Source organism: Balaenoptera acutorostrata, chromosome 1, assembly GCF_949987535.1.
Source record: "Balaenoptera acutorostrata chromosome 1, mBalAcu1.1, whole genome shotgun sequence".
In the NCBI taxonomy this organism is placed as follows: domain Eukaryota; kingdom Metazoa; phylum Chordata; class Mammalia; order Artiodactyla; family Balaenopteridae; genus Balaenoptera; species Balaenoptera acutorostrata.
Window position 1 is genome coordinate 104,273,316 of NC_080064.1, and position 19,583 is coordinate 104,292,898.

Below are 19,583 nucleotides of genomic sequence, written 5' to 3' on the forward strand. Positions count from 1 at the left end.
GAACACAAGCAATTTGTGGATAACCTTGCAGTTGGTCCCGCAGAAGAAGAAAAGCTTATGAACAATGCTGAGCCTTAACTCAGTCAAGGCTGCTCATGAAAGGACCCTCCCTCCTCCTCCCTCCCTCTCTTCCTCTCTTCCTCTCTCTCTCTCTCTCTCTCTTTTTCTTTTAACTTTTATTTTGACATAATTCCAGACATATAGAGAAGAATATAAGAATTCTTACAAGAATACCCCAAAGTTCTTGATTGCAAGAATAATACCAAAAAATTCCTGTGCACTGTGACATTTGTGTGTGTGTGTGTGTGTGTGTGTAAGTTTTTTTCTGGACCATTTGGCAGTAAGTTGCAGACGTGATGCTCCTTTACCTCTAAATATTAAAATATGCATTTCCTAAAAATGACATTCTCTTACATAACTATAATAAAGTTATCAAAACCAGGATGTTAACAATGATAGAATACTCATATCTGATCTGTGGACCTTATTCAGTTTTGCCACTTGTCCCAGTGATGTCCTTCCCAGCCAAAGAAAATTCTAGGTCCTGTGTAGCATTTGATTGTCATGACTCTTTTGTCCCCTTTAATCTGGAACAACACCTCAGTCTTTCTTTGTGTTTTATGACAGTGACATTTTTGAAGTGCACAAGCCAGTTATTTTGTAGAATGCCCCTGTCCTTGAGACCCTCTTCTCTTTAAAAACAACAACAGAACCTGCCTTAATGGTACAATACAGTCTAGTTATGGACCTCTTTTTCTCCTTCCTTTTCATGGCTACGTTTTCTGAATAATTAGAAATCCTTGTCTGTCTTTACTTACTTACTTCTCATTCATTCCTCAACCTATACAAACTGGCTTTCACCCCCATCGGTCCATCGAAGCTACTCTTGCTAAGAGACACCAATGAATTCCAAAATGCGCCAAATACAGCGATTATGTCAGTTCTGTCTTTAGCTCTCTTCTCAGCTCACTTTGTATGCACCTCTCTTAATAATCCTGTCTACTCCAGTAAGTCCAAAATCTATACCCTTTGTTCCAAGGTTTCCTAAACTTCAGGCCCAGATATCCAAATCCCCATGAAATATCTGAATCTGAGTGTCCACATCCACACCCATTATTCATTCACTCATGCATTTGTCTCATTCAACTGAAAAAACGAATACCTGTTGAGGAGTCCCCATGTAGCAAGTACTGTTACATGCTCCAGGGACTCACAGTGTCACAAGCTGAGATTGTTTCTCCCTGCTACCTCATATCTACTGATTCTTCTGAATTCCTTGTCTTTGTGAATAGTATCACTGTTTATGTATTCTTGGAGCCATAACTAGACTCCCCCTTCTTGCTCACGTTTCACAAACCAAGTCCATTCATTTTATTTTCTAGGCGTTTCTTATAACCATCCCTTTCTTCCCATCCCACTGCCATTTCCTCCTTTCAAAACTAAGTTTCTTAGCATCACAGGCAGAGTCACTCGTGATCCAGCCCCCGCCAGCCTCTTGAGCTTCGGCTGTTGTAGTACAACATAGTTTTTTTTTTTTTTTTTCAAACATCTTTATTGAAGTATAATTGCCTTACAATAGTGTGTTAGCATCTGCTTTATAACAAAGTGAATCAGTTATACATATACAATATGTTCCCATTTCTCTTCCCTCTTGCATCTCCCTCCCTCCCACCCTCCCCATCCCACCCCTCTAGGTGGTCACAAAGCACCGAGCTGATCTCCCTGCGCTATGCGGCTGCTTCCCACTAGCTATCTATTTTACATTTGGTAGTGTATATATGTCCATGTCACTCTCTTACCCTGTCACATCTCACCCCACCCCCTCCCCATATCCTCAAGTCCATTCTCTACTAGGTCTGTGTCTTTATTCCCGTCTTGCCGCTAGGTTTTTCATGGCCTTTTTTTTTTTTTTCCCTTAGATTCCATATATATGTGTTAGCATACTGTATTTTTTTTTCTCTTTCTGACTTACTTCACTCTGTATGACAGACTCTAACTCCATCCACCTCATTACAAATACCTCCATTTCATTTCTTTTTATGGCTGAGTAATATTCCATTGTATATATGTGCCACATCTTCTTTATCCATTCATCTGTCGATGGACATTTAGGTTGCTTCCATGTCCTGGCTATTGTAAATAGAGCTGCAATGAACATTTTGGTACATGACTCTTTTTGACCTATGGTTTTCTCAGGGTATATGCCCAGTAGTGGGATTGCTGGGTCGTATGGTAGTTCTATTTGTAGTTTTTTAAGGAACCTCCATACTGTTCTCCATAGTGGCTGTATCAATTTACATTCCCACCAACAGTGCAAGAGTGTTCCCTTTCCTCCACACCCTCTCCAGCATTTATTGTTTCTAGATTTTTTGATGATGGCCATTCTGACCGGTGTGAGATGATATCTCATTGTAGTTTTGATTTGCATTTCTCTAATGATTAATGATGTTGAGCATTCTTTCATGTGTCTGTAGGCCATCTGTATATCTTCTTTGGAGAAATGTCTATTTAGATCTTCTGCCCATTTTTGGATTGGGTTGTTCATTTTTTTGTTATTGAGCTGCATGAGCTGCTTGTAAATCTTGGAGATTAATCCTTTGTCAGTTGCTTCATTTGCAAATATTTTCTCCCATTCTGAGGGTTGTCTTTTGGTCTTGTTTATGGTTTCCTTTGCTGTGCAAAAGCTTTTCAGTTTCATTAGGTCCCATTTGTTTATTTGTGTTCTTATTTCCATTTCTCTGGGAGCTGGGTCAAAAAGAATCTTGCTGTGATGTATGTCATAGAGTGTTCTGCCTATGTTTTCCTCTAAGAGTTTGATAGTGTCTGCCCTTACACTTAGGTCTTTAATCCATTTTGAGTTTATTTTTGTGCATGGTGTCAGGGAGTGTTCTAATTTCATACTTTTACATGTTCCTGTCCAATTTTCCCAGCACCACTTATTGAAGAGGCTGTCTTTTCTCCACTGTATATGCTTGCCTCCTTTATCAAAGATAAGTTGACCATATGTGTGTGGGTTTATCTCTGGGCTTTCTATCCTGTTCCATTGATCTATATTTCTGTTTTTGTGCCAGTACCAAACTGTCTTGATTACTGAAGCTTTGTAATATACTCTGAAGTCAGGGAGCCTGATTCCCCCAGCTCCATTTTTCTTTCTCAAGATTGCTTTGGCTATTCGGGGTCTTTTGTGTTTCCATACAAATTGTGAAATTTTTTGTTCTAGTTCTGTGAAAAATGCCAGTGGTAGTTTGATAGGGATTGCATTGAATCTGTAGATTGCTTTGGGTAGTAGAGACATTTTCACAATGTTGATTCTTCCAATCCAGGAACATGGTATATCTCTCCATCTATTTGTATCATCTTTAATTTCTTTCATCAGTGTCTTATAATTTTCTGCATACAGGTCTTTTGTCTCCTTAGGTAGGTTTATTCCTAGATATTTTATTCTTTTTGTTGCAATGGTAAATGGGAGTGTTTTCTTAATTTCACTTTCAGATTTTTCGTCATTAGTGTATAGAAATGCAAGAGATTTCTGTGCATTAATTTTGTATCCTGCTACTTTACCAAATTCATTGATTAGCTCTAGGAGTTTTCTGGTCGCATCTTTAGGATTCTCTATGTATAGTATCATGTCATCTGCAAATAGTGACAGCTTTACTTCTTCTTTTCCGATTTGGATTCCTTTTATTTCTTTGTCTTCTCTGATTGCTGTGGCTAACACTTCCAAAACTATGTTGAATAATAGTGGTGAGAGTGGGCAACCTTGTCTTGTTCCTGATCTTAGTGGAAATGGTTTCAGTTTTTCACCATTGAGGACAATGTTGGCTGTGGGTTTGTCATATATGGCCTTTATTATGTTGAGGAAAGTTCCCTCTATGCCTACTTTCTGCAGGGCTTTTATCATAAATGGGTGTTGAATTTTGTCAAAAGCTTTCTCTGCATCTATTGAGATGATCATATGGTTTTTCTCCTTCAATTTGTTAATATGGTGTATCACATTCATTGATTTGCGTATATTGAAGAATCCTTGCATTCCTGGGATAAACCCCACTTGATCATGGTGTATGATCCTTTTAATGTGCTGTTGGATTCTGTTTGCTAGTATTTTGTTGAGGATTTTTGCATCTATGTTCATCAGTGATATTGGCCTGTAGTTTTCTTTCTTTGTGACATCTTTGTCTGGTTTTGGTATCAGGGTGATGGTGGCCTCGTAGAATGAGTTTGGGAGTGTTCCTCCCTCTGCAATATTTTGGAAGAGTTTGAGAAGGATAGGTGTTAGCTCTTCTCTAAATGTTTGATAGAATTCGCCTGTGAAGCCATCTGGTCCTGGGCTTTTGTTTGTTGGAAGGTTTTTAATCACAGTTTCAATTTCAGTGCTTGTGATTGGTCTGTTCATATTTTCTATTTCTTCCTGGTTCAGTCTCGGCAGTTTGTGCATTTCTAAGAATCTGTCCATTTCTTCCAGGTTGTCCATTTTATTGGCATATAGTTGCTTGTAGTAATCTCTCATGATCTTTTGTATTTCTGCAGTGTCAGTGGTTACTTCTCCTTTTTCATTTCTAATTCTATTGATCTGAGTCTTCTCCCTTTTTCTCTTGATGAGTCTGGCTAATGGTTTATCAATTTTGTTTATCTTCTCAAAGAACCAGCTTTTAGTTTCATTGATTTTTGCTATTGTTTCCTTCATTTCTTTTTCATTTATTTCTGACCTGATCTTTATAATTTCTTTCCTTCTGCTGGCTTTGGGGTTTTTTTGTTCTTCTTTCTCTAATTGCTTTAGGTGCAAGGTTAGGTTGTTTATTCGAGATGTTTCCTGTTTCTTGAGGTAGGCTTGTATTGCTATAAACTTCCCTCTTAGCACTGCTTTTGCTGCGTCCCATAGGTTTTGGGTCGTCGTGTCTCCATTGTCATTGGTTTCTAGGTATTTTTTGATTTCCCCTTTGATTTCTTCAGTAATCACTTCGTTATTAAGTAATGTATTGTGTAGCCTCCATGTGTTTGTATTTTTTACAGATCTTTTCCTGTAATTGATATCTAGTCTCATAGCGTTGTGGTCGGAAAAGATACTTGATACGATTTCAATTTTCTTAAATTTACCAAGGCTTGATTTGTGACCCAAGATATGATCTATCCTGGAGAATGTTCCATGAGCACTTGAGAAAAATGTGTATTCTGTTGTTTTTGGGTGGAATGTCCTATAAATATCAATTAAGTCCATATTGTTTAATGTATCATTTAAAGCTTGTGTTTCCTTATTTATTTTCATTTTGGATGATCTGTCCATTGGTGAAAGTGGGGTGTTAAAGTCCCCTACTATGATTGTGTTGCTGTCAATTTCCCCTTTTATGGCTGTTAGTATTTGCCTTATGTATTGAGGTGCTCCTATGTTGGGTGCATAAATATTTACAATTGTTATACCTTCCTGTTGGATCGATCCCTTGATCATTATATAGTGTCCTTCTTTGTCTCTTGTAATAGTCTTTATTTTAAAGTCTATTTTGTCTGATATGAGAATTGCTACTCCAGCTTTCTTTTGATTTCCATTTGCATGGAATATCTTTTTCCATCCCCTCACTTTCAGTCTGTATGTGTCTCTAGGTCTGAAGTGGGTCTCTTGTAGACAGCATATATATGGGTCTTGTTTTTGTATCCATTCAGCCAGCCTGTGTCTTTTGGTGGGAGCATTTAATCCATTTACATTCAAGGTAATTATCGATATGTATGTTCCTATTCCCATTTTCTTAAATGTATTGGGTTTGTTATTGTAGGTGTTTTCCTTCTCTTGTGTTTCTTGCCTAGAGAATTTCCTTTAGCATTTGTTGTAAAGCTGGTTTGGTGGTGCTGAACTCTCTCAGCTTTTGCTTGTCTGTAAAGGTTTTAATTTCTCCATCGAATCTGAATGAGATCCTTGCTGGGTAGAGTAATCTTGGTTGTAGGTTTTTCTCCTTCATGACTTTAAGTATATCCTGCCACTCCCTTCTGGCTTGCAGAGTTTCTGCTGAGAGATCAGATGTTAACCTTATGGGGATTCCCTTGTGTGTTATTTGTTTTTTTTCCCTTGCTGCCTTTAATATGTTTTCCTTATATTTAATTTTTGACAGTTTGATTAATATGTGTCTTGGCGTGTTCCTCCTTGGGTTTATCCTGTATGGGACTCTCTGTGCTTCCAGGACTTGATTAACTATTTCCTTTCCCATATTAGGGAAGTTTTCAACTATAATCTCTTCAAAAATTTTCTCAGTCCCTTTCTTTTTCTCTTCTTCTTCTGGTACCCCTATAATTCGAATGTTGGAGCGTTTAATGTTGTCCCAGAGGTCCCTGAGACTGTCCTCAGTTCTTTTCATTCTTTTTTCTTTATCCTGCTCTGCAGTAGTTATTTCCACCATTTTATCTTCCAGGTCACTTATCCTTTCTTCTGCCTCAGTTATTCTACTATTGATCCCATCTAGAGTATTTTTAATTTCATTTATTGTGTTCTTCATCATTGCTTGGTTCTTCTTTAGTTCTTCTACATCCTTGTTAAATGTTTCTTGCATTTTGTCTATTCTATTTCCAAGATTTTGGATCATCCTTACTATCATTATTCTGAATTCTTTTTCAGGTAGACTACCTATTTCCTCTTCATTTGTTAAGTCCAGTGTGTTTTGAGCCTGCTCCTTCATCTGCTGTGTGTTTTTCTGTCGTCTCATTTTGCCTATCTTACTGTGTTTGGGGTCTCCTTTTCACAGGCTGCAGGTTCGTAGTTACCGTTGTTTTTGGTATCTGTCCCCAGTGGCTAAGGTTGGTTCAGTGGGTTGTGTAGGCTTCCTGGTGGAGGGAACTAGTGCCTGAGTTCTGGTGGATGAGGCTAGATGTTGTCTTTCTGGTGGGCACGTCCACGTCTGGTGGTGTATTTTGGGGTGTCTGTGGCCTTATTTTGATTTTAGGCAGCCTCTCTGCTAATGGATGGGGTTGTGTTCCTGTCTAGCTAGTTGTTTGGCATAGGGTGTCCAGCACTGTAGCTTGCTGGTCGTTGAGTGAAGCTGGGTCTTGATGTTGAGATGGAGATCTCTGGGAGATTTTTGCCATTTGGTATTATGTGGAGCTGGGAGGTCTCTTGTGGACCAGTGTTCTGAAGTTGGCCCTCCCACCTCAGAGGCACGGCCCTGATGCCTGGCTGGAGCACCAAGAGCCTTTCGTCCACACAGCTCAGAGTAAAAGGGAGAAAAGATAGAAAGAAAGAAAGAAAGAGGCTATAATATAGTGAAGTAAAATAAAGCTATTGTAAAGCAAAGCTATACAGACAAAATCTCACCCAGATGCATATACATATACACTCACAAAAAAAGGAAAAGGGGAAAAATTAACATCTCCTGCTCCCAGAGTCCCCCTCCTGAATCTGGGCTGATTCGTTGTCTGTTCAGGTGTTCAGCAGATGCAGGCACATCAAGTTGTTTGTGGAGCTTTAATCCGCTGCTTCTGAGGCTGCTGGGAGAGATTTCCCCTTCTCTTCCCTGTTCGCACAGCTCCTGGGGTTCAGCTTTGGATTTGGACCCGCCTCTGCGTGTAGGTCGCCTGAGGGCGTCTGTTCCCCGCCCAGACAGGACGGGGTTAAAGGAGCAGCTGCTTCGGGGGCTCTGGCTCACCCAGGCCGCGGGGAGGGAGGGGTACAGAGGAGGCGGGGCGAGCCTGCGGTGGCCGAGGCCGGCGTGACGTTGCACCAGCTCGAGGCGCGCAGTGCGTTCTCCCGGGGATGTTGTCCCCGGATCCCGGGACCCTGGCAGTGGCGGGCTGCACAGGCTCCCGGGAGGGTTGGTGTGGAGAGTGACCTGTGCTCACACACAGGCTTTTTGGAGGCGGCAGCAGCAGCCCCAGCGTCTCACGCCCGTCTCTGGGGTCCGCGCTGATCGCCGCGGCTCGCGCCCTTCTCTGGAGTTCGTTTAGGCGGCGCTCTGAATCCCCTCTCCTTGCCCGCCGCGAAACAAAGAGGCAAGAAAAAGTCTCTTGCCTCTTCGGCAGCTGCAGACCTTTTCCCGGTCTCCCTCCCGGCTAGCTGTGGTGCGCCAACCCCTTCAGGCTGTGCTCATGCCGCCAACCCCAGTCCTCTCCCTGCGATCCGACTGAAGCCCGAGCCTCAGCTCCCAGCCCCGCCCGCCCCGGCGGGTGAGCAGACAAGCCTCTCGGGCTGGTGAGCGCCGCTCGGCGCCGAGCCTCTGTGCGGGAGTCTCTCCGATTTTCCCTCTGCGCCCCTGTTGCTGTGGGATCCGCGCTGATAGCCGCGGCTCGCGCCCTTTTCTGGAGTTCGTTTAGGCGGCGCTCTGAATCCCCTCTCCTTGCCCGCCGCGAAACAAAGAGGCAAGAAAAAGTCTCTTGCCTCTTCGGCAGCTGCAGACTTTTTCCCGGACTCCCTCCGGGCTAGCTGTGGTGCGCTAACCCCTTCAGGCTGTGTTCACGCCGCCAACCCCAGTCCTCTCCCTTCGATCCGACTGAAGCCCGAGCCTCAGCTCCCAGCCCCGCCCGCCCCGGCGGCTAAGCAGACAAGCCTCTCGGGCTGGTGAGTGCTGCTTGGCGCCGAGCCTCTGTGCGGGAACCTCTCCGCTTTGCCCTCCGCACCTCTGTGGCTGCGCTCTCCTCCGTGGCTCTGAAGCTTCCCCCCTCCGCCCCCCGCAGTCTCTGCCCGCGAAGGGGCTTCCTAGTGCGTGGAAACCTTTCCTCCTTCACGGCTCCCTCCCACTGGTGCAGGTGCCATCCCTATTCTTTTGTCTCTGTTATTTCTTTTTTCTTTTGCCCTACCCAAGTACGGGGGGAGTTTCTTGCCTTTTTGGAGGTCGGACGTTTTCTGCCAGCGTTCAGTGGGTGTTCTGTAGGAGCAGTTCCACGTGTAGATGTATTTCTACTGTATCTGTGGAAAGGATTGTGATCTCCGCGTCTTACTCTTCCGCCATCTTCTCCCCGCTCCACAACATAGTTTTTGACTTTTGCCCTGGCCAGACTCTACGACCCCCGCAGCAGACCATGTTCCAAAACTCAGCCATGGTTTTGCACATGTTCCCATTCCCTGGGATGCCCTCCCCACTGTTCTATCTGGCAAACCCTTGTTCATCCTACAAGTCACACTAAGAGTCAACTTGTCAACGGAGCCTTCCCTGAAGACCCCAGACAGATTTCTTTTCACTCCTCTTGTACGCTGGACATACTTCCGTTATAGCGCTTTCCAGGTCATATTATTATTGTTGCTGTTTATTTTCATGTCTTTGTTTTGTGTTCTCTTTGACTGCAAGGCCATGTTCAAATCTCCGTTCCTACACCTAGCATAGTGCATGGCATATAGTGAATCTTCATCAGCAGTTGTTGAATGAGTGAATAAAGGACAACAGAGGTATTTCCTCGGTTTGTAAAACCTGTTTTCAGTGTGAATTAGCCAAGAGATAAGACACTCTGTACTTAAACCAGCATACATATTCCTAGCAGAAACTAGATAAGCTTTAGGCCTTCTGACCTTATCAGGATGGAGCTTTTTGTGTAAAAGCTGGATCTCTATCCTTTTTTTTGGATCGGGATATCTTTTGCTTATTTTGGCGCTTCTCAATTATCTCAGCTTCAGAAAGAAATAAAAGGTCAATTTTAGGTCAGATTACTTTATTTTTAAATTTTTAAAATATTTATTTATTTATTTAGGCTGTGTTGGGTCTTCGTTGCTGCACGCGGGCTTTCTGTAGTTGCGGTGAGCGGGGGCTACTCTTTGTCGCAGGGCGCAGCCTTCTCATTGCGGTGGCTTCTCTTGTTGCGGAGCACAGGCTCTAGGCACGCGGTCTTTGGTAGTTGTGGCACGCGGGCTTCAGTAGTTGTGGCTCACGGGCTCTAGAGTGCAGGCTCAGTAGTTGTGGCGCATGAGCTTAGTTGCTCCGTGACATGTGGGATCTTCCTGGACCAGGGATAGAACCCGTGTCCCCTGCATTGGCAGGCGGATTCTTAACCACTGCGCCACCAGGGAAGTCCAAGGTCAGATCACTTTAAATGGATATATATTTAGTCTAAGTTGTTTACATCTCCTAAATATAGAGTTCTTAATCAAACCTAAGAAAAAACAAAGGAAGAAATCTCATTTAAAAACTAAAGCATAAATAGACGTTTGAATATGTTATTAGATATGCTGCTTTGGGTTTTTGATTATTTGCTTGTCTATTTTTCAGATTTGTTTGTGAGGGAACAGTGGAAGAGAAGATCTTGCAGCTCCAAGACAAAAAGAAAGATTTGGCCAAACAGATTCTGTCAGGATCTGGAGAAGTTGTCACCAAGCTCACCTTGGCCGATCTCAAAGTCCTTTTTGGCATCTAACTTCCTGTTTATGGAGCTTAGAATAGTGCCATTGTTGGTTTGTATTAGGATCTGGGGAGAATGACCTAACCCTGGTCCTTTGAGCTCTCGTTGCCATTCAGTTTCACCTTCAAGCCCGCCTCAAAGTGAGGATCAGTTATCATGTTAACCACTTGGTTAACCAGTCATGTTAATCTATCAACATATTTAATGTGTGACATAGAAACCAATAAATTACTTCAGATAAGAGAAAAGGCTTTAGAGTTAGAGAATTTGGAAAACAGCCCTGGGAGAGTTGTACCTAAGCTTCAGTAAAAGCTCAAAAAGCCCTCTGTTGCTTTTCTCTTCTCAGCTGGTGGGGACCCAGTGTTACTGCCTTTTCTAACACAGGCTCCATCCCATCTCTTCATCTCCTGCCAACGAGGCTGCTCATATAACCATCTCTTTATGGGCTGAGCAGAAGCGGGTCTCTACGTAATACGTAGATGGTTAGTATTTGTATCATCGTATTATTTAGAATTTGGTGTCATATCATTTAGTGTTATTATATCATTTTGTATTGCTATCATATCATATAGTATTTGTGTCATAAAATTTAATTTTTGTATCATTTTTCTAGTATTTGTATTTTTACAAATTTACAGTATTTGTAGCACTTAGTATCATTGTTTCATTTACTATTACTGTGTCATTTAGTATTTGTATTATCATTGGCATAATCCAATAAACATGTGTTTGACAGTGTAGCAGAGATAATGCTTTGTGTCCACTAACCCCCATTTCCTTTTCCTCCTGGCCACCAGAGACTACATTTCCTAGTCTTCACTGCAGTTACATGGGTCCGTATTACTGAGTTCTAAGTCAGTGGAATATGGAGAGAAGTGATGTAAGTCATTTCTTATCTGCCTTTCTAAAACCTTGCAAATGATTCTTTGTGCTGTTTCTTCTCTTGTTGGCCCACTGAATACAAAGGAACTGATGGACGACTACAGGGCCCTAGAGATTTGTGAAGCCACTAGGTCGGAGATTCTTAACCGACTGTTGGCCACAGACCCTCTGGCAGACTGGTAAGCCTCAGTTCCTGAACGACATCGGAACAAAGCCTCCTGTATGTGCCTCCCTTCTCACCCTAGCTCGCCTACATTGGACTATGACATGATCAAGAAATAATTTCTTTTAAAACCATGAGACTTGGATGTTTGTTTGTATAGCATTTTGTATCCTGACTAATACAAACTCTTGAGAATTTCTTACTTTGGGAAACTATTCAGATTCCCTTCTTCCCGTTGGCAGTCATTTCCAAAACACTTACTCAGCTAATTTCTGCTAGAAAGAATTGTATTTCTTCCTAGATAGAACTGTTGCCCTCCTCTGAGTTAGGATTAGGTGACAAAGCCCTGTGTTAAGCCAGTCACAGTATGGGCTGAGGCACTGGGGCCTGTTTAAGCAAAGGTGCCCTCTAAGGACATGGTCTAAAGGCCCACAGAGGCAAAGACAGGTGGCCTGGAAGGAAGAGTTCTGACTTAACTCTACTTCCAGGTTCACCTTAGCTGGGGGTGCAGCCTTGAAAAAAATCATTAACTTCTCTACACTTTGGTTTCCGCATTTGTGGTGGGCACTGTTTTTAGAACTTCGGCAGCTATAGTGAAGTCCCTGATAAAATCGGGAAATGGAGGATGTAAGGTTACCCTTCGGGAGTTACGCTGTAGGATCAACGCACCAGGGCAAAGGGAGTGTCACCTGAGAAGCAGTGGCTCCCAGGCCAGCAAGAACGTACAGACCCTGCCTCTGCCGTTTGCTGACTGTCTGGTGTTCAGCCAGTTGCAGATTCCCCAGGCACCTCACTTCTTTCATCTGTAAGATGTGAGGATTAGCATGCAGCTCACTGTGCTCTACTGGGAATTTAGCAACACACATACACACCATACCCCGTTCGACCAGATCGACAGATGGGTCACGTCAGTCAGAAGGCGTGTTAGGTGAACACTGTTAGTGTCCTTTCCAGGGACTGTTTAGGAGAGAGGCGGTGTCAACTTTGAGGTTCAAGTATTCTTGCTTTTAGTCTGAAGATGGATGCAGGGATTACAACCTACAATCTTCAGATATTCAGAGCCCATTGACCAATGTAATCTACTCTAATATTCCTTCTGGTATCTTAAATAGTTTCTCTAGTGTTCCTCATTCTGATTCTAAGCTAGCAAAGCCACTCAGTCTTGTCTTGGGTAGGTGTTCCTATAACAGGGAGATGCTATCGATGTGAGGCGGATACAGCAAAAACTGGAACCACTGTCATACCAGACATGCATCCCTCAGTCCTAGCCCTGGGGTGGAAATGTCTCATGAATTAATATAAGTAGCATTCTGGTGTCCGTCTCAGGCTCACGTTCATTTTAGTTACTGTGAGTCCATTGCTTAAGGTCAGGGCATGACAAGCTGGATCCCTGCACCCTCTAGCAGTGGGCAGCATCCCACAGTGTAGTGATCTAATTGAGGTGCTGCCCTGTGAGTTCTGCCAGTGTCAACCAGCCTTCCTTTATGTGACACCATGACTGTCAGATTTTCTTTTTACCTCTCTCTGCCTACCTCGGCAGACTTAGGCAAGAACAGTAAATGCTTTGTTAACCATGAAGTGCCATCCAAATGCTAGTGTTCTTGCTGTGGGACCAGGTCTTGGAATATGAGAATAACATAGAAGCGTGGGTGCAGCTGAAGGAGCCAGATGGTGAACATCTGTCACCAAAGTGCAACATTGCTGAGCACCCAGTTTACAAGGTATTTCTTATGTGACAGAGTTGCCTTCATGGAAGGTTTATAGTTTGACTTCTCTTTGGCAGTGTTAATCAAAAAAGGGCATCGTGCATGCCATGGCTGGATGGAACCTGGGCCCTTTAAAGCCTTACCAAGGACTCCTGTTGCCATCCAGTTATTATGAACACAATAGGTAGAATGATGTCTTTGTGGGGCATGACCCCTTCCTCTAGCAGTCATGTATGTGATCTGGAATGGCTACGTATGAATACTGGGCTCTTTCCTCTCTCTGATTGTCTTGCCCAATGAAGTAGCTTTCTGCAGGGCTGAAAGGTAAAGCCAGATTATCCTGCACAGATAGTCATGGAAACGCCAGTGCTCGGTGTGGCCCCTCTAGTGTCCTGAAATCTTGATATCTACCATAATGCCTTGAGAGAATTTGGGTTTACAGAGTGGGATGTGGTACTGCTATTTGCTATGTAGCATGTAGCCCTAGAGAAGGCCAGAAAGAATTAAAAGGCATTCCTTCAAGCACAAAGAGAATTACAATAAGAATTTAGAATTTGTAGGCGTATGACCTCGATTAAAATGTTTTCATAGGTAAAAATGAAATCAGCGTCAGTTATAGTACAAAGTACCACCGGAGTGAGTACAGGGGACGGGGATGGAAATGAAAGAACGGCCTAACCCCTAGCGGGGAACAGGGAAGATGATGTCTTCGCTAGCTCAAGTCCTTTTTACCAGAATGCTTAGCTAAATCTGAGTGTAGGAAGAGATTACATATGAAAGGAAGGATGGGAAGAATACTTTCACTGCTTAATTATTCATACATTAATTTAAAAACATATATTAAACATGCCAGGGCACTCCTGGGCACTGAAAACATAAGGATAAGCAAAACCCAAAACAGTCCCTGTCCTCCTGAGGCTTCCAGCCTAGAAGGGGCGACAGGCATTAATCAGATCATCACGTTTGGCTGCAAAGTGGCCACTGTGATGAGTGCTACAGTGGCGGGAGGTGGGGGGGGGGGGATGTCCGCATGGCTGGGAGGGCGTAGAACAGGGATTTGACCTAGTTAAGGAGGACCTCCCTGAGGAAGTGTCGAAGGAATTGAAATCAATACGTAGAAGCTAATAAGGCAAAGAGTGAAACGCCTCTTCCTATATTCTGCTTTTAATTAGCATTCACTTCACCCAACCACCTCTTAATTGAGAAAAACCTAACACACAGGTATACATCCTCTGGAGTAGAGCAGAGTGACTGCCGCATTTTAGAGATTAGAGAATGGGTGGGCTGGCAGGTACGTGTGTATGTTTGTTATCCAAGACGGCCCAGGTGTTTATCCAGTTACAACATCCCAGGGGACGGAGGCTGTAATTTGCGGCCCGTTTCCTCCTACCTGTAACACCAAGAGATATAGCTTACATCCTGCTGCTGCACTTTGTTGATGCTTCAGTGCTCACAACTCAGAGGTGGTTTCTGAAGCACTTTGCTACGCTGGGGACAGTTCCTAAATCCTGAGACTTCTTTTTGCGCTCACCTTGGAATCGTGGGCTCTGCAGATCAGTCTTGCTCTGCCAAGTCTTTCAGCTAGGTTTACCCTCCACTGTAGCACGGATCAAATAACAGCCCCACTCCACCCCCATCCCACCCCACCCCCGCACAAACTTTAAATATCTGTAGTGGAACTGTTACCATTAATATTGCTTAAAGGCTAGGGCATTTGCCAGAACCTAGGTATCTTATAGAAATTTTCTGTTGCAATAGAACTTCATCTACAGTAGAGTTATCCAATTATCAAAAGCTTTTTCCAACTGAAATAAACGATAAGCTTTTTATCCTCAGTTCTGAAATCTCATTCATTAAAAGACACATGGGGCAAAATGATGTAAAACAACAGGCTTCTTCATGGCAAGCACTTCCCTAGATGTCTGAGGTAATTGGAAAATTCAAGGCTGGTCCCTAAGGTGCATATAATTTATCCAACAGTTTTGAGAGAAGGCTGAGATTTTTTTCCAAGTGGTATTTGGTTGAAGGAAAAATGTCAGTCTGGGGGAAGGGAAGTCTGGCCTGTAGAAACAGATACCAAGGAGATCCAAACTAAAAATTCTACCAATTAGATCTTTATTCATTCAACAAAATATTGATTAAGCCTCTGCTATGTGCCAGGAACTGTCTTCCATGGGGATAGTATAGTGGTCAATAAATGTCAAATCCCTGCCTTCATAGACCTTACGGTCTAGGGTAAGAGGACAGCCAATAAAGAAATAGAGTATATATGTTAGATGGTGATGAAGCGGAGTAAGGATGCTACAGAGTCTTGGGCTGGGGAGTTGCTATTTTATACAGGGTAGTTAGGGACCTCTCCAATAAGATGGTGTTTGACAAAGGAGCAGAAACCTGAGGAAAATGAGAGAGTGAATCATGTAGGTATCCGTGAGAAGGGCATTCCAGGTGGAGGGGCAGTGATTGTAAAGGCTTCAAGACAGAGTTTGAGGGGCCCCAGGCAGGCCAGTTTGGCTGGAATAGAGTGATGGGGGTGGGGGGGATGGTTAGGAAAGAGAGAAGAGCGAGGATCCAGGTCCTGCAGGGTCTTACATGCTGATGTAAAGGCTGTTCTGAGTAAGATGGGAGGCCTTTGGAGGTTGTCGAGCAAGACGAGTGACACGATCTGATGTATTTTAAAAGGACTGTTGGGTGGAGAATAGACTGTAGACAGTTGAGAGTGAAAGCAGAGAGACTAGTTAGAAGGCCATTGCAAAAGTCCAGGTGAGAAATCATGGCATCTCAGACCAGTGTGGTTAGCAGTGTAGGCAGAGAGCAGTGCTCAGCAGATACATTTTGAAGGGATGGCAGATAGGATTTGCCAGTGGATTGGACTGCCTGAGAGGGGAGTCAAGGATGTTTCCAAGGTGACTGGCTCCACCCCCTGTAGGAGTGGATTTGGACTTTCCTTTCAAAGAGCTGGAGAAGACTGCAGGAAAAACACTTTGGTGCTGGTGGTCAGTTGGGCAGTGAGAATTGGAAATTGAGAGTTCTGTTGTGGACATCTTAAAGATGAGGTGCGTATGATACATCCAAGTGGAGATGTTAAGTAAACTCTTAGATATAATCATATGGAGTTTGGAGCTGGAGATAAATTTAGGAGTCATCAGTGTATAAAAGGCACTTAAACTCATGAGAGGATGAAATCACCTAGGAAGTGGGGGGAAGATAAAAATGCAGGAACTAATCTTTGGAGCTCTTAAATGTGTAGAGACTGGAGAGATGAGGAACTAGAGAAAGGAAGTCAATGAGATAAGTGATTAAGAAGAGTGATGCGGGACTTCCCTGGTGGCGCAGTGGATAAGAATCCGCCTGCCAGTGCAGGGGACACGGGTTCAATCCCTGGTCTGGGAAGATCCCACGTGTCGCGGAGCAACTAAGCCCGTGCACCACAACTACTGAGCCTGTGCTCTAGAGCCCATGAGCCACAACTACTGAGCCCTCGTGCCACAACTACTGAAGCCCACGCACCTAGAACCTGTGCTCCACAACCACAACAAGAGAAGCCACCGCAATGAGAAGCCCACGCACTGCAACAAAGAGTAGCCCCCGCTTGCCGCAACTAGAGAAAGCCCGTGCACAGCAACGAAGACCCAACACAGCCAAAAATAAATAAATGAATGAATGAATAAATAAATAAAGAAGAAGAGTGATGCCAGATAAACCAAGTGAAGAAGATCTTTCTTGGAGGGGAAAGTGATCAGCTGTGTTAAATGCTGTTGATAGGTCAAAGAGGATAAAGATCAAGAACTGACCATTGGATTCCATAACATGGATATTACAGGTGACCTTTACAAGAGCTGTTTCAGGGGAGTGGTGAGGATTAAAGACTGGATTAGATCCAAGAGAGAATTCAAGGAGGGGAAGTAGAGATAGCAAACAATTTTTTTTGAGGTCTTTTTAAAGGGAAGCAGAAAAATGGAGCAGCTGTCAGAGGGGGATGAAAAAACTGTTGTGGACTGATCTGTGTTCCCCGCAAATTCATAGATTGAAGTCCTAGCCCCCAGTGTGACTGTATTTGGAGACAGGGCCTTTAAGGAGATAATTAAGGTTAAATGAGATCATATGGGTGAACCCTAATTCAATAGGACTGGTGTCTTAATAAGAAGAGGGAGAGACATCAGGGATGCATGTGCAGAAAAAGGCCACGTGATGACACAGGAGAAGGTGGCCATCTGCAAGCCAGGGAGAGGCCTCGGAAGAAACCAACCCCGCTGGCGCCTTGGACTTCCAGCCTCCAGAACTGTGAGAAAAGAAATTTCTGTTGTTTAAACCACCCAGTCTGTGGTATTCTATATGGCAGCCCTAGAAGTCTCATACAAAAATCAAGGGAAATTTGTTTTTTAAGATAGGGAATATTGTAGCATGTTTATTTTCTGAAATTAGCCATCCAGTAGAGGGGAAAATTACTGGAGCAACGTTCCTGGGTTGTAGAGATGGAATGAGAGCTCATATAAAAGTTTGCTTTTGATAGGCATATAGGTAGATTTGTAGACATGGGAAGGTCAGGAAATTCTCTTCTGAATTCTTTCGTTTTCTTGGTGAAATAGGAAGCAAGATCGTAAGTGGAGAGGGGAAGTGGAGTACAAATTGCAATTTGAGAAGAAAGTAGGAAATATAATTGTCTAGGAGAGTGGAGAATAAATGGACTAGAGAGATGTCAGACTACTGGGCAATGCTAAGAGCCCATCAAGATCAGTGGTCATAGATTTAAAGGGAGACTAGTCATCATACCTTCGTGTTTTTCTCCAGGATCATTCAGTTGGGTTAGATGGAGATCTGGATCTAATCTGGGGTTTTGCCAGGCAAAGAGGACAGAGGGAGACTACATGCAGGAGCGTGACGATGCTCTGTAGAGTCCAAACTGAGTGAGGATGAAGGAAAGGACACGAGGCGGGGGAAGGGAACAGTGGGAAGGGGGTCACTGCACTGGGGATTCTAGGGAGGCAGAAGAATTAGTAGAGTCAGGTGGGTGAGCTGGAAAGATGGGAGGTCGTGGTTGCAGGATGCTTGAAATTGAGATTATGCAGAGGGAGCAGCTGGAATCAAGGTCTAGGGTATGACTGACTGCTGGGTGAGGGAAAAAGGAACATTAGAGTCATGGAGTTAAGATGTCTTCGTGGATATTGAATTATTCTAAGACTGATGAGGAGTAGTACTGGAGTAGCAGCAAGTTTGGTGCTAAAATCTTCAAGGAAAAAGGGGGAACGACTCGGGGCTCTGTGCAGGGCTGAACCACGTAGGGGTAACAGCTTGCATAAAAGCCTGAGCTTCAAGGCTGGCCTTTTTTTTTTTAATTGTATTTATGTATGTATGTATGTATGTATGTATTTATTTATGGCTGTGTTGGGTCTTCGTTTCTGTGCGAGGGCTTTCTCTAGTTGCGGCGAGCGGGGGCCACCCTTCATCGCGGTGCGCGGGCCTCTCACTATCGCGGCCTCTCTTGTTGCGGAGCACAGGCTCCAGACGCGCAGGCTCAGTAGTTGTGGCTCACGGGCCCAGTTGCTCCGCGGCATGTGGGATCCTCCCAGACCAGGGCTCGAACCCGCGTCCCCTGCAGTGGCAGGCAGACTCTCAACCATTGCGCCACCAGGGAAGCCCAAGGCTGGCCATTTTTAAAGGAGGAGGAATAATGGTCTAGAATGGGATTTCTCGACAGCAGCGCTATTAACACTTTGGACGGAATAATTCTTCATTGTGGGAAGCTGGCCCGAACTGGGCATAAGCAGCATTTCTGACTTCTACCCAAGAGATGCTCGTGGCACCCTGCCCCCAGCTGTGGCAAGGAAAAATGTCTGAGACCTTACTGAACATCCTTGGGGGACAAATTCACAACATCAGTTGATAACCACTGATCTTAAAGCAGCAGTGCTGAGCTAAAGGACTCCTACCTGACCTCTGGGCCCAGTGATTATAAGGAATGAGGAAGAGCAAATAATAATTTCAGAGGGTTACAGGGCCATCAGGGTCTTCTGGGAATATCAGATTTTGGTCAGAGAGAGGGCTGAAGGGAATCTTTCCAGAAAAGGGAGAAAATATAGTAAATATCTTCGTATTTACAGCTACAATGTAGCTCACATCTATCAGCTTTAAGGAGGAAATTTTTCCAGGATGACCTGACAGTGTGTTTTGTCTAATTATTTCACTTCCTTTGCCTGACCCAATTCACCATTCCAATGAGTCACTTCTTAATGGATCTTACATTGCAGATTTCAATAATTATATTTAATACATGCTGAGTTTTTGCTATATAAGAAATCAAGTGTCCCAGAAGAACACACAAACTATATACAGTGAAGACCACGGCAGGGCTGGGGCACCAGTGCTGTGTACCTCCTCTCCCAAGAATTCTCTTCAGTTAAGCAGGCATGCTCTAGGAGTCAAAGCTGCTAGTTAACTTCCTAGGTATACAGACAAAACTGAAGACGGTTCTTTAAAAGACAAAGAGGGTGAGAGATGTGCGGAGGATGAAGGTATCTGGATCACCTGGCATGAGT

General features: G+C 43.8%; 1 protein-coding gene across 4 annotated transcripts in view; it reads left to right on the forward strand.

Annotated features, from left to right (window-relative positions):
• TTF2 (transcription termination factor 2) overlaps positions 1 to 19,583 on the forward strand; it is a 64,283-nt gene that overhangs the window by 39,013 nt on the left and 5,687 nt on the right. The window contains exons 23-24 of one of the 4 annotated variants that reach the window (XR_449914.2): positions 10,170 to 10,781; positions 11,097 to 11,179. Coding sequence is in view for 2 of the 4 variants with exons in the window: in XM_007169318.2 (XP_007169380.2) it covers positions 10,170 to 10,314 (145 nt within the window). In the remaining 2 variants the exon portion in view is untranslated. Of the gene's footprint in view, positions 1 to 10,169; positions 11,038 to 11,096; positions 11,180 to 11,265; positions 11,346 to 19,583 lie in introns of those variants that run through there. The other 3 variants (XR_449915.2, XM_007169318.2, XM_007169319.2) reach the window with 3 other exon arrangements.